Source organism: Chiloscyllium plagiosum, unplaced genomic scaffold (assembly GCF_037043375.1).
Source record: "Chiloscyllium plagiosum isolate Xiang-an unplaced genomic scaffold, Cpla_swu_hap1 HiC_scaffold_32, whole genome shotgun sequence".
In the NCBI taxonomy this organism is placed as follows: domain Eukaryota; kingdom Metazoa; phylum Chordata; class Chondrichthyes; order Orectolobiformes; family Hemiscylliidae; genus Chiloscyllium; species Chiloscyllium plagiosum.
Genome location: NW_028270170.1, coordinates 30038202 through 30052717, shown reverse-complemented (window position 1 = coordinate 30052717; position 14516 = coordinate 30038202). Strand labels below are relative to the sequence as shown.

The following is a 14516-nucleotide window of genomic DNA, read 5'->3' as shown; positions in this document are numbered from 1 at the left end:
GGTATAGAATTAGTCAAATGGAAAACTGTTGTTTAGGAACAACCAACATATGATTTTCCCTGGGCAAATTTGTTTGACTAACTTGGGAGTTTCTTTGAAGAACTAACACAAAGTGTTAATGAGGGTAATGCTCTTAAGGTGGTGCATATGGACTTTCAAAATACATTCACTGCAGTGCCACACATCAGGTCTGCAAAAAAAAAATTTAGCTCAAGAATTAAATGACAACAACAATTTATACAAAATTGACTGAGTGAAAGGAAACAGAATATTGGTCAGTCAATAGCTTTCAGGCTAAAGGAAGGTTTGCAGTGGGGAAGCTTCCCAGGAATTGATATTGGGACCCTTGCTTCCCTGACATAATAATGATCCAGATCCTGGTATGAAGGAGAAAAGTTCAACATTTGTGGATAGTACAAAAATAACAAGCATTATAAACTGATAAGAATAGTGCACAACTCTGAAAGGATGTAAGTAAATTTGTGGATTAGGCACATTGGAAGCAGATGAAATTCAACGTGAAGAACTTGGACAGACAATATAAAATAGGGGCTACAATACTTAAAGGATTGCAGGAGCAACGAGATCTGGGTGTATGTGTGAATAGATCACTGAAGGTGGCAGAACAGGTGGAGAGAACAGTTAATAAAGCATAATCATGGTCTGCATTAGAGGTAGAGCAAGGAGGTAATGATGAACTTATGAGATACTGGTTAGACCTTGCTAGCTGGAGCATTAAATGCAGCTCTGGATGTCACACTATAGAAAGAATCTGAACGCACTGAGTAGGTAGATGGTATTTACAAAAAGTGTTCCAGGAATGAGAAACTTCAGTACAATTAAAGATTGGGGAGCTTGGGCTGTTCTCCTTGGAGAGAAGGCAGCTAAGAGATCTAACAGAAGTTTTCAATATCACGAGGGGTCTACGCATTCCCAATCAAGAACACGGTGCTATAGATTTAAAATGAGCTATAAACGTACCAAGTGTGATGTAAGAAAAAGACTTACATAAACTAATTCCGGTCTCAAATGCACTGCCTGGAAGTGGGCTTAGAGGTAGATCCAGCTGAGATATTCTATAGAAGATTGGATAATCTTTTGAACAAAAACAATGAGAAAGGGTATAGGGAAAAGGCAACCAATGGCACTGGGTATTAATACTTTGGAGAGCCAATATAGACACGCGAGTTGAACTCACCCGCACTGTAACAATTCGGTGATCCTGTTATTCTAAAAGGATGAGAGGAAAGCGTAGCACTAATATTTGATAGCAGTGAGGTACAGGTAGTAGATAGGGTGTATTGAAAGCTGCAAACAGGTGGAGAAGAACAAGGAGGAAAGATTTACTTTTGAGCACAGTCACACAGGATATTTGTGATTTTCCAAACAGGACTTTTGGTACTATGGCAGAAATCTGATTGGAGAGATTTAAGCATGGAGATCCAAGGAAGACAGGAACAACTTGGGATTGGGTTTGGAAAAGAAACAGATTGGCAAAGTCAAGAAATGTCAATAGTGAAAACAACCAATGCTGGAGATCATGGTGGGTCAGATGGCACGCATAGAGGGAGAGCAAGCTAACATTTTGAGTAGAGACTCAAAATGTTAGCTTGCTCTCTCCCCATGGGTGCTGTCTGACCCGCTGTGATCTCCAGTATTGGTTGCTTTCAGTACAGATTCAAGCAAAGAAATAGTTTGCTCCAAGAAATGTCAATGCTGGAGATCCAAAATGAAAAAGTGATTCAGAAATTTGGCAAGTCTGGCACCATTTGTCGATAAAGAATCAGAGTTAGCATCAAGTCCAATGTGGCTCTTCTTCAGAATGCTGTTCCGAAATGAAGGCACCAAATGAGATGGTTCCATATGCAACCTCTCAAAAACAAAAGACATAAGCAAACTAAAATATGAGTCACAAAGATTGACAAATTTAACTGCATTTATTTCAATGCAAAAGGCCTGACAAGAATGCAGAATGGTTGGAAACATAGGACTGGGACATCACAGCTAATACAGAAACGCAGCTCAGGGAGGGGGAGGACTGGGAGCTTAATAGTTCATGTCACACATGACATACGAAGAATAGAAAGAGGGGCAAGAGAGGAGGGGGATGCAGCATTATTGGTTACGATTATATGATGGCTATACTTAAGAAGAACATCTAATGACGTTGTATGGGTAGAACTGAGAAATAGGAAAGGGATAATCACCTTATTGAGATTGTACATCAACAATGGGGAAGCAGTTTGGGGCCAGTGATCATAAACAGTGATAGAAACAGTTAGACCTGATCTAAAAGTTAAAGTTCAAAATTGGAAGGCAGCCAATTTTGATGGTATTAGGCATGAAGTTTCAAAAGTGGTTTGGGAGAGGCTATTCACAGATAAAGGGACAGTGGTGAAAGTGAGAGGCCTTAAAAATGAGGTTTACAAGTGTTCAAAGATGGCATGTTCCTGTTAGTATGAACAGGTGTAGGTAGGTGTAGGGAATTCTGGATGACTTTTGGAAATCTGCATTCAATTCTGGTCTCCCTGAAAGAGGAAATATGATGTTAAATTTGAAAAAGACTGTAGAAAATATTTACAAGGATGTTGCTGGGGTTCGAGGGTCTGAGCTACAGGGAAAGGCTGAATAGGCTCCCTGGAGCGTCAGAGGCTGAGGTGACCATAGGGGTTTATAAAAGCATAGGGGCATGAATAGGGTAAATAGCCAAGGTGTTTTTCCCAGGGTGCGGGGAGCCCAAAACTAGACGGCATAGGTTTAATATGAGAGGAGAAAGATTTAAAAGGGACCTCAGGGACAACCCTTCTCACAGAGGGTACCGCGTGTATGGAATTAGCCGACAAAGGAGGTGGTGGAGGATGGTACAATTACAACATTTAATAGGCATCAAAAGTTTAGAATGATATGGTCCAAATGCTGGCAAATGGGACTAGATGAATTTAGGATATCTGGTTGACATGGATGTTTTGGACTAAATGGGCGGCACAGTGGCTCAGTGGTTAGTACTGCTGCCTCACAGCGCAAGGGACCCAGGTTCGATTCCCACCTTGGACGACTGTCTGTGTGGAATTTGCACATTCTCCGCATGTCTACGTGGGTTTCTTTTGGATGCTCTGGTTTCCTTCCATAATCCAAAGATGTGCAGGTCAGGTAAATTGACCATGCTAAATTGCCCAGAGTTTTCGGTGCATTAGTCAGGGGCAAATATAGGATAGGGGAATGGGTCAGGGTGGGTTGCTCTTCGGAAGGTCGATGTGGACTTGTTGGGCCGAAAGGCCTGTTTCCATACTGTAGAGAATCTAATCCAAATTATTTTCATGCTGTGTAATTCTATGCCTGTGATAAACATCAGCAGGGACTGGATTAGAAACTACCTGCACAAGTTTGCCCAAAATTGGACACTAGCTTCTTCCTTCAAAATTACTAATCACTATTTCATTACAACATTGCCATAAAGTCAAATATGACTCCAACAGAATACTCTCCCTATCCAATTCATTGTATAATCCAATGAGGCGTTGACTTTTTGCCAATTTAAGGACAGATTAAGAATCAGTATTCTCTCATTACTAAACTTTAATGCCAATTCAAAGATAAGGATGCATTGTAAAAGCTATTTATATATCTGTTAGCATAAAAAGCACTAGTAGTGCGTAAATCACAAAAAACTTAATGTAATTCTTCAAATCAGTAAGTGAAAAGTGAGATTATCTAGCATGTTACCGGGATTGACAGGTTTGAATTATAAAATATGTTAGGCTCTTAATTTCCTTCTCAATTTGTATAAAAACTGCAAATTAGTTCTTTAATATAGCATTTAAAATCATGAAATGTTTCTGCTGCAATAATCGCAATATTTTCTGAAATGCTGATATATACCCCAGACATAGCTTATATTACCTAAACTAAAGTGAGTTCATTTGACTTAGTACATGTATGGAATGAGCTGCCAGAGGAAGTGATGGAGGCTAGTACAGTTGCGACATTTAAAAAGGCATCTCGATGGGTATATGAATAGGAAGGGTTTGGCGGGATATGGGGCGGATGCTGGCAGGTGGGACTAGATTAGGTTGGGATACCTGCTTGGTATGGACGAGTTGGACCGGAGGGTCTGTTTCCGTGCTGTATGGCTAAGACTATGATTTTACCAAACAATTTAAATAATTAACATTAATTTAAATTTTAGTCACAGATGATAAGTGTATGCTGTCTGGTATCTAAACTCAGTGGTTACTTGATGCTAATATTGCTGAATCATTTAATATTCTGTCACGTACATCATTTAGATTTAGCCAAGATGCATGCACATACTTCAACACAATACAGTACACTGGGAATATTAAAGATTTTCCATAACTGTACAGCAAAGCAGTGTTATCCAGCACTTCACAAACTAGAACAGTCCTCCCACCAAAATCTTCAACCGAATGCAGCAATTTCTGCTCTGTTGCTAGGTTGCAAAATGCAGTATTCCTGATCACAACCACCTGAAGCATTTAAGTATTAAAACTATGCAGGCATTTGTTTACAACTTACAAGTGATGCTCAAGCCCTTACAAGGGCTTTATGGCTCAAAACCAAGGATCAAATCAAATCAAAATTTAAGTCCTTACTGGAACTCTGCTTTCACAAACAGTTCGCAGTAACGACAAAATTTGTTTTGAATATTGACAGCACGGAACCAGAATCATGTTTCAACATTTGTTCATTATACTGGTTTACAAATAGCCAAGTTACTATATAAAATCATAATGTCAGTCTGACATGACTTAAGTACCATCTGAAATTAGTGCCTTGAATAGCTGAGTTATTAACCACTGGGTTAACTGGCATTTTCAATTTACCAGCACTATCTGGTTATGGTGCACACTGGCTAACACAATGTTTACAGTAATAATAAATAAGCTATAGCATAATGCTCTTAGAACAGTTCTAAGAGACAGATATACATTCGGTTTCGACTCTGAGTGATCAACAGCAACAACCCATACTTATATGGTTCCTTTAATGCAGCAAAGCATCCCAAGATGCTTTACAGATTTGTAAACATCTGTCACCAAATCTCATAAGGAGAAATTAGGGTAAATGACTAAAAGCTTGGTGAAAGTAAGCTGAACGAAATGTCTTCAAAAGATGAAAGAAAATGAGGTGGGAAGGTTAAAGGAGAACATTCCAGCATTTAGTGCTAGGACAGCTGTAGGTCCAGCTTTTTGCCAATTTAAGGACAGATTAAGAATCAGTATTCTCTCATTACTAAACTTTAATGCCAATTCAAAGATAAGGATGCATTGTAAAAGCTATTTATATATCTGTTAGCATAAAAAGCACTAGTAGTGCATAAATCACAAAAAACTTAATGTAATTCTTCAAATCAGTAAGTGAAAAGTGACTGGAATTGTCAAAATCAGCGATGTTTAAGGCGGCCAGGACTGAGAAAGCAGTTATTGAAAGGCTGGAAGAGATCCAGGATAAGGAGCGGCAAAACTAAGGACAGATGAAAAGCTTAAAATTGAGGTTTTGTTTAACGAAGCACCAATGTAGATAGCTCAGTAAGTACAGAGGTGATGGGACTCAGTTTAGGACTACCTCAAGGTCAGCTATTTCAGCAATTCTATATTCACAAAAGGCACAGACCACCATATAATAGAGTGGTTCACAGGAGAGATCCAACAATAATAAACTGATTAAGTCCAGAAGAAAGCAAAAAAAGCACAACTATTAACTATTCTTTACTGGGAGTAACTAGATAAGAAGTGAACATCTAAGTTGTTTATTTTGATAAATTACCATGTTTACCATCATTGATCGCAAAATAATCTATCCAACATACTATTTCCGATTTATTATTAATCTCTCAACAACAGCTCATTGTTATCAGTCTGTTACTTAAGAGGATTAATTTGGTTTGCTGCTTCTAAAATGTAGTAACCATGTTAAGGCTGCTTAAGTCATAAGCACATTCATTAAGAACTTACTTCACAGAACAATGTGAGTTTGTCATCAGGAAGGAGCCCATTGGCTTCATCTAGTAGAAAATCTCTTCTAATAAATTTCTTGAAACCCCAATCTTTTCCTTGTACAAACCGATAAGCACGCTGGCTCTCTGTAATAAAAAATACACCCATTCTTAGTTTAAGTTGTAATTCTGTAAAGTAGATCAACTCGAGAAAGAGACTGCTAACCTTTTATTGTTTTCGAACAGCTTTAGCCACCTGAATTCTATTGTGCACCTGGGTATGGTCACATTATACAAGTGAATTCTAGAAGATAGTAAAATGGGCTGACCCAATAGAACTAAGCTGATTGCATTCTGTGGATGATAAAATTCAAATATGGCCTTTAGGAGTAGGTATTTTAAAATCAGAATTTCTAGTACATCAGCAAACACCTCTACAAAACTGTTAGTCTGCTATGTACTTTACAGAAATAAAGAAATAAAATCCTAACAAACATTCTTTCCTTTCTCAAAAAAAAGCAATATAAATGTAGTGACATAAAGGTCATTTTCTTAATGTCAAGTTTATTAAAATTCTGCTGTATGTATTAAAATCTCTTAACTTCTTAAAAACAAACTCTTAATTAGTAAATTAGATTATAACTAAGTCTGTATCAGAGCTTATGAACTAAGGTATGCGAACTAGGTATGAAATTAACCCTGTAAATTGAATAATTACATTTTTATTGTAATCAAAACAACCATTTCACAGTTCAGACAATCAACTTCAGCTGGAGCTAAATTACAAACAATGGTTTTGCTTATTTATACCAAATTATTAATATTAGCTTCATTTTAAAAAAAGGAACAGAGACACCAATAGTTAACGCAAAGAACTTTCACTTCTCAAAGCTAGTTTCAAGTTCAGCTCTAAGTTTTCAGAGTGGCTTTAAGTTTTTAAAGTTATTCACGCGATGTGGAAGTCATTGGTTAGACCAACACTCAATACTCATCCCCAGTTGTCCAGAGGGTTATTCGGAGTCACATATGGGGCCAGGACAAGAGTTTTCTTCCCTAAAACGACATTAGTACACTGGATGGACTTTGCAGACAATGATTCCATGATCTTCATCAGACTCAAATTTATTGAATTCAAACCTGACCATCTACCATGGTCAGAATTGAACCCGAGTCTCAAGAACATTCCCTGGGTCTCCAGATTAATAATCTAGCGATAATACCACTAAGCCATTGCCTCTTCCACATAATAAGACCTTATATGAAATAAATTAAAGCGGTCTTAATCTATTGTCCAGTGCATATGAACTTAGTGCAAAATTACTATTGCGTTGCTGTTAAGTGTTTCTAAGAGATAGATATGGGCGATTTAGAATATGAACACGTTAAGACTAGTGAAAGAGTTGCCCCCTTGTAAATGAAAATAGATCTTAGATTTTTGCCAAAGCCAAATGTGCTTGATACTAATACCACATGATAAAAATCAAGTTTCATTTCACAGTTCTAATGCCAAAATTTAATACGTTTCTTATACATTATGCAAAGATTAAGAATATCCATGAAGAGGAGGAAGAGCAATGGAAGTATTTGTGTTAAATAAAATATTGACCACAACTGCACTGCGCAATACTGCATTTATTAGAAAGTAGTAAGGCCCAAGCCACTACACCCCAACAAGCATTTAAAACTGTTGTATAAGATATGAAAAAAAGTCCATGTAAATCTTCTGCAGTATACTAGAGGCTACTTTACTCAGGTCAAATAGCTAAAGTAATGAAGTTGTGATTGAGTTGCAATAATGAGGTGGTAAATGAAACTTGTTAAATGCTTCAATAGCATACAACTAAATCATGATATTGTACATAGATATAAAATCACTGGTGATGATTATGGCTTTAAAATTGCCTAAAAACTGAAAGGACAACTTGTTCTATCAAATAAAAATGATGAAATAAAACAAACGCAATTTAAAATAGGTTCTTCAGCTTTTAAGAGGGGAAAAGACAAATTAATGTTTTGTATGAAGGATTATTATTAATTCTCTACCTAATATGCTAGCCTCTCCTTTCTTTCCCAGATAGCGATACATCTACCATATATCCTTAACATTTTCTATTTAAAGATTCAAGCTGCTTGGCTTTTAAATTGTCAATCGCTTGAACTGTTCAATCGGGCAATTTCTTCAGGCACTGATTACCTTAAGATAAACCTTCTATCATTTATATTTATGGAACTTAAATCTTGTTGAAGAGAAATAAACATACACTGTGAAGGGTTTCCGTTTCACACATGAGGACAAATGCAAGAATGCTTAATTTCAAAAGATCACAAAAACTTATTAGACAGGAAAAATGTGCTTTGTCCCTTTTGTAGCATAAATCATTGTGATCATCTAAAATATAGTCCTTTGTCAGTGCCCTATGAGCACATGATGTAAAGCTTCAGCAGCATGTCCTCTCTTCTCAGTAATAAATCACCTTGTGGAAACGAAGCATGACAGAGGGAAACTTGTGATCTCTTAGCTCATCACCTGGGAGCCATTCATGAAATTTGCATGCAGGTCCTTGGCTTAGCCATTCTATTTTATTTTAAATATGCTTTCAAATTATTCAAAGGCATGCTTTCCTTGTTCAATTTTAAGTGAGCAGGATTTCCATTTCTTCAGTGTTGATGGGTAGATAGAAAAATAATCTTTACTGTGGTCCAAATGGGACTAGTAAAATGCATGCAGGAAAGAGCAAAAATGTTACATTTCTTTAACAGATGAGAATGTCTTTCTCTAATCTTCCTTCTAATCTTTCCAGAACCAAGAAAGGTTGAGGTAACTGCCCTATAGCATTTAGAAAGCAGACTTGGCATCATGTTTGCGATATCATGAGGCTTATACAACCAGGTAAGCCTGTAAGGGGTTGTGGAGCTTACAGCTACAATCCTGCAAAGGCAGCTGAAGTTAGAAGACCAAACATTAGTGGGTTCTTCCTAAGAATTATTAGAAGAGGCAATGACACTGACGCTAACAGCAGGATCACTAGGCACCCATTAATTTCTTCTAATGACTGATTCCAAAGACTGGATTCCTCATGAATATAAACTTTTGCTTGAGCCATATATCTTGGCTGAGCATTTTTTGATTCTACTAGAGTGAAGGCTAATGGAATATTATTTTCTCGCCTTGTTACTGCAGGTGTGGAAACGATGTAATTTTTTTTTTTTAAAAGTGTCTAGGCCTTAACTGAAAGCATTTTAACTTGGACATAAATGCAAAATTTCAGAAAATCCATTTACAAAAATAAAAGCACATGAAATGACAATTGTTTTCTCATATTTTTAGTAGTGGAGGGGGAGGAAGTATATTTTTTCCTCTATATTGCAGGTGATATTATATGAGAACAATCCTTGGATGAGAAGTTTATTCAAGGAATCAAACCTGAGCAGAGTAAGTGAATTCCAAATAAATGCCACTTTAAAAACGTAATCCATTAGTCTGCAAATTGTAAAACTGAGGAAAGGTGTTAAAGACTCCAGCCTCAACTGAGAGATAATCTGGACCATTTCATACTTCCAGCTTGTAGTTGACAGGGATTTTGTTTCAAAAAGGGGCTGTCAGATCAGGGGAAATGAAGTCGAGAAAAGGGAAGCATTGGTCATAAATTGTTGCTCTTTTACACCCAGTTTGCACAACTGAATTGTGCTGCATTTAAAAGCGGAGCCTGTTTCTGAAGCATACTGTCACTTCACTTACCCATTGCCTTAGTTTCTTCACCTTTTGCGTTCAGAATGGAGAATTTAAATTTTGCTCTGACTTCACTTTTTGGACAGCTGACTAGCAGCAGGTAGAGTGATAGGTAATCTTTACTTTCCTCATCTAAACCCTTAGGGTTCACTCGGAGGCACCTTAAATATACATAAAAATGAAATATGTTAAAAATAAAATGAATGAATTACATACAGGCTGAAAAAAAATTAAGAGCATTTTAGATGCAGAATTGGGCTGTCTCAGATGTTCTTCCTCTTTATAACTTTCCTCTTCTTACCATAACTGTAGCTAGTTACTACATATGTAAAGATCACTTGTAAAAAGGATGATCTCTATCTCAATTATGTTCAATAATGCTAATACTTAAGAGTTGCTGTGGTGTCCTTCAGGCCATAATACACCATTTTTTTTTTAAAACTACCCTTCCCAAAATATTTAATGTAGAAACTGTCTCCAATATTGCTACAAATGACAAGCCAACAAATGTTACTATATTTCAAATATACTCAACTCTAGCTCCCACTCATCTTGTAAGTGATAGCATTTTACAATGCACTTTCCATACTTACCATTCTCTTTCCCCTCCTCCCCTGCATAGCACACCCCCCTAACTATTACGCTGCACATGGAGATGTGGGAACATTTCATGAATAGGGGTGAGGGCAAGTTGCTTTTCAACTTGTTTGAACTGAAAAGTGTGACAACTCTTCACGAGCATTAAGTAATTTGCTCTTCTAATTCACATGCTCAACAAACGCTTTTTCTCCACCACTCTCCCCAACCATTTTGTGCCCACTACCCTCATTTCATCACCTCCTCAACCATGGTCTAATTCTTCATCAGTAACAAAACAGATTACATTGCTTTTAAATACCTGTATGTTATTATAGTCATCAAGTTAAAAAGCACTTAGAGTGAATCAAACAAAAAGAAACTTGCTTGCCAAATTCAAAATTAAAAAAAGTAACCACTTCAAATGTCATGAAAACATAATTGTTCACTTGCCCCTATAGTCACGAGTTGGCAAGAAGTACAAGCAACACATTCATTTTAATCAAAGTGCTGGATACTCCTTAAAAGACAAAGCAGCTTTGGAAAATAGCTAAAATTAAAGTACAGGCAGTTCAGGTACAATATGCATTTTGTAAATACAATTCAGCTATAACACAATGTGAATAGCGGAGCTTCGTTTATAAAGCACACCCCCCCCCCCCCTCGCTGTTATGAAATTGTGTCCCATTACCAGCTGGCTGTGATTTATTCTGCTTGCGCATCTATTGTGCCAGGTTGTCAGCTGTGTTACTTGCTTAGATCTGCAACTAAGGTAGGGGAATCAAACATTGGAAAACTTTGGCTGGAATGCTCAGTGGCATCATACAGTGTTGGAGGGTAGGAGTCCAGAGAGAGAAGCAGGGCAATGCAGGGGTGCAGAGAGTGAGAGTGAGAGTGAGAGAGAGTGTGAGAGAGAGTGTGAGAGAGAGAGAGAGAGAGTGTGTGAGAGAGAGAGAGAGAGAGAGAGTGTGAGAGAGAGAGAGAGAGTGTGTGAGAGAGAGAGAGAGTGAGAAAGAGAGAGAGTGAGAGAGAGAAAGAGAGAGTGTGAGAGAGAGAGAGAGAGAGTGTGAGAGAGAGAGAGAGAGTGTGAGAGAGAGAGAGAGTGTGAGAGAGAGAGAGAGAGTGTGAGAGAGAGAGAGTGCGAGAGAGAGAGAGTGCGAGAGAGAGAGTGCGAGAGAGAGAGAGTGCGAGAGAGAGAGAGTGAGAGAGAGAGTGCGAGAGAGAGAGTGAGAGAGAGAGAGTGTGAGAGAGAGAGTGTGAGAGAGAGAGTGTGAGAGAGAGAGTGTGAGAGAGAGAGTGTGAGAGAGAGAGTGTGAGAGAGAGAGTGTGAGAGAGAGCGAGCGCGAAGATACAGTTACAGCAATGTCCAGAGAGTGTTGGAGAGTAAGCAGGGCCTTTTATGAAGCAGAGGTTCAGTTGCTGACTATTTGATGCTTCAAAACACTGATTTTGAGTGTGCGTGCATGTGAGAGAGAGGGAGGAAATGTGTGAAACTAAGGACAGACCATTGGCGACTCACCCCACCCATCCCTGAGATATGCCTAATCCAAATTTGCCAAGCCTCCATTGAACTTGGGGGGCGGGGAATGAGAAAGTCTTGCCCCTCATTCTCTCTCAAACCTGAGAAGTAGGATAATCTCCAGCCATTCACAGCTTTCAGCTGCCCTTTTTAAAAAAAAAAAATTACTCATGCCAAAATAAAACTTTCAGAAGTTTCACAAAGTTTAATAGCAGACAGCCAGGTTCTGGATAAACTTCACTCCACAAGGAGCCGGGAATACAACAATACATTGGGAAACTCCGCTTGTAACAACTTGCCATTTCTGTAACCGACCAGAAATGGGCTGTTCCGCTAAACTGGAGTGCCTAAGCCGGTTTTTCCAATTAACCCCATTACTTCCATTGTGCGATTTTCTATGACATGACATCGCATATGAACGCAATTATCATGTTATAGGAGAATTACCTGTATTTGCCAATGTATAATATGGAAGAACTGTACAGCTTTGACGTCTATACTTCGACTGAACACTTAAAATGTTAACATGCTGAATACTAGTAAATACTAATGGATTCTGGAGTCTTGGTACATTTGAACCAAATTATATTTCCCTTAAATTGGATTTTGAAGACAACTTAATGATGGATAACTTGTTACAACATAATTTGTTTCTTCTCATTAATTAATGGTCCATTTAGAACATTCTTGCAGCTTTTTCAGAATCTTTCACGGTTTGAAGTTAATTGCTGCATTACTAAATGCTTTACCATCACTGAAGGTGAAAGATCATGCCTAAAGGAATGCAATGACTGAAGATGATCTTGACTGAGATATCACGGTCCTGTTCAACACATCTCTGGAATTTATTATTTTCAACTCTATACTATTGTCAAAAAAGTATCTGCCCCTCAAATGTGAAAGTTTTTCTTTATGCAAGCAGCACCTACCAGTGACAGATCACACACACTTCTTGAAGCTGAGCAGACTAAGTCAGCTACACCTGTGCACTTTTAATCACCATTAATGACTGTGTTTTGCACGTAGCATATATTACAAAAGGTGAACTTGTTGCTTGGAACACAGCAAAAACTTTTAGTGGTAGAGTGTGTACCTTTGAGCCAGGAAGAGCCATGGGGCCAAGTCCCATCTGCTCCAGGCATGTCTCATAACACCTCTAAGCAAGTTGTTTAGGAGATATCTAAACTTGGTTCAGAAATAGATCAAAGCACCATCAAATGGTTTGGGTTGCACTAGATCAATTCTTGTAAATTACAGTTTGGAGCACCGTGGATCCATTCATTTCATTTGAAAGAAAACATTCCATATTTTAAATTGGAGAGAGGAAAAGATAAAACTTCAGTTGCTGGGAATATGAAATAAGCATAGAATACCAGAATTTTATTGTATGCCTTTTAGCACTTAGAAAGAGAAAAGGTGCACTTTTTTAGATTCCAAAAGGGTGGAACCCAAAACATTGGCAAACTTTGCCCTTACCAAATGCTAATACACACCCCATCTATTTCCAATGCTCATTTCCCCCCTCTTATTTCCTATCCATCCCATTCTCAATAAGAGGAGTGGGGAAGGGGAAGGAGAAGGAGAGATGAAGAACGTGGAATCATTTTCACTCTAGGGAATTACCATCACATAACAACTGCATTCAATCATTCTGCAGCTGTTTCTATGTTTTAGAGTTGATTTTGATACTGCTCGGATAGTCCATAAAATTACATGCACCCCAACAATCAGAAATTCATGATTGAGAGTACTTTTAACATCAACAATGTTGTATTTATGCCTCCCTGCTTGCTAGATCCAAATTTCACCACCCTCCCCTAAGTCCCAGATTTGCTGTGAACTCCAAACATACCAAAAATAGAGTTCTCTATATTATGACCTGTAGGTCAAAAGTTGTGAGAGAGAGGAAGGAGGAAAAAAAGAAAGATGAGGCGCAAGGGAATTAGCTCCATTCCTCTAAAAAGAAAAATTAATTCTTCAGGGAATCCATTTTATATTGGTTATGTTCTTATAAACCACCAGTAAGACAATGTGTTGCACTAATGGTGTATAACATTTAGATGTACCACACCATGAGCCACGTAACTCCCTTGAGTTCATTATGCTAAATACTTCAGGATTTTAAAACTAATATATTACAAATATTGACAGAAACAAAATGGAGTTTTTAAAAAGTACCTAATTTATAAAGTACCTTCAATAGGAACACTTTTCAAAGATAATGTTTAAATATCGGAATTGTTTCTTCCCTTATAAACAAAGGTTTTTTTAATTCATTCATGAGCTGAGGAGGTCACTGGCTAGGCCATCCTTAATTGACCAGAGGGCAGTTCAGAGTCAACTACATTGCTATGGGTCTGGAGTCAAGCATAGGCCAGACTAGATAAGGGTGGCAGTTTCCTTCCCAAAAAGGACATCAGTGAACCAGATGACTTTTTAAATGGTTATCATTAGACCCTTATTTTCAGATTTTTATTGGATTCAAATCCAAGATTCAAATCACACTTCCTAGAACATTATCTGGGCCTCTGATTTAACAGTCCAGCAATACCACCATTAAGTCACTACCAAATAAATTAAAACTGTTATTCATAATTTTAACTTCAAAAGTAGAGTACTGACGAGATCACTGATGGTATAAGTTTAAAGATAAAACTGACATCATTAATGTTAGTGTGTTTACTCATCTTGTTATGCAAGTAACTTTCCCAAAAGCAAATCTCCATTTAAAACAC

The 14516-nt window shown here is 37.8% G+C and overlaps 1 protein-coding gene across 2 annotated transcripts in view; it reads right to left on the bottom strand.

Annotated features, from left to right (window-relative positions):
* The window catches only part of spop (speckle type BTB/POZ protein), a 125472-nt gene that overhangs the window by 31964 nt on the left and 78992 nt on the right, over nucleotides 1-14516 (bottom strand). For both annotated transcript variants that reach the window (XM_043675190.2, XM_087977885.1), the window contains exons 5-6: nucleotides 9696-9847; nucleotides 5976-6103 (exon numbers count right to left, since the gene is read on the bottom strand). In XM_043675190.2, coding sequence (XP_043531125.1) covers nucleotides 5976-6103; nucleotides 9696-9847 — 280 coding nt within the window. The remainder of the gene's footprint in view (nucleotides 1-5975; nucleotides 6104-9695; nucleotides 9848-14516) is intronic.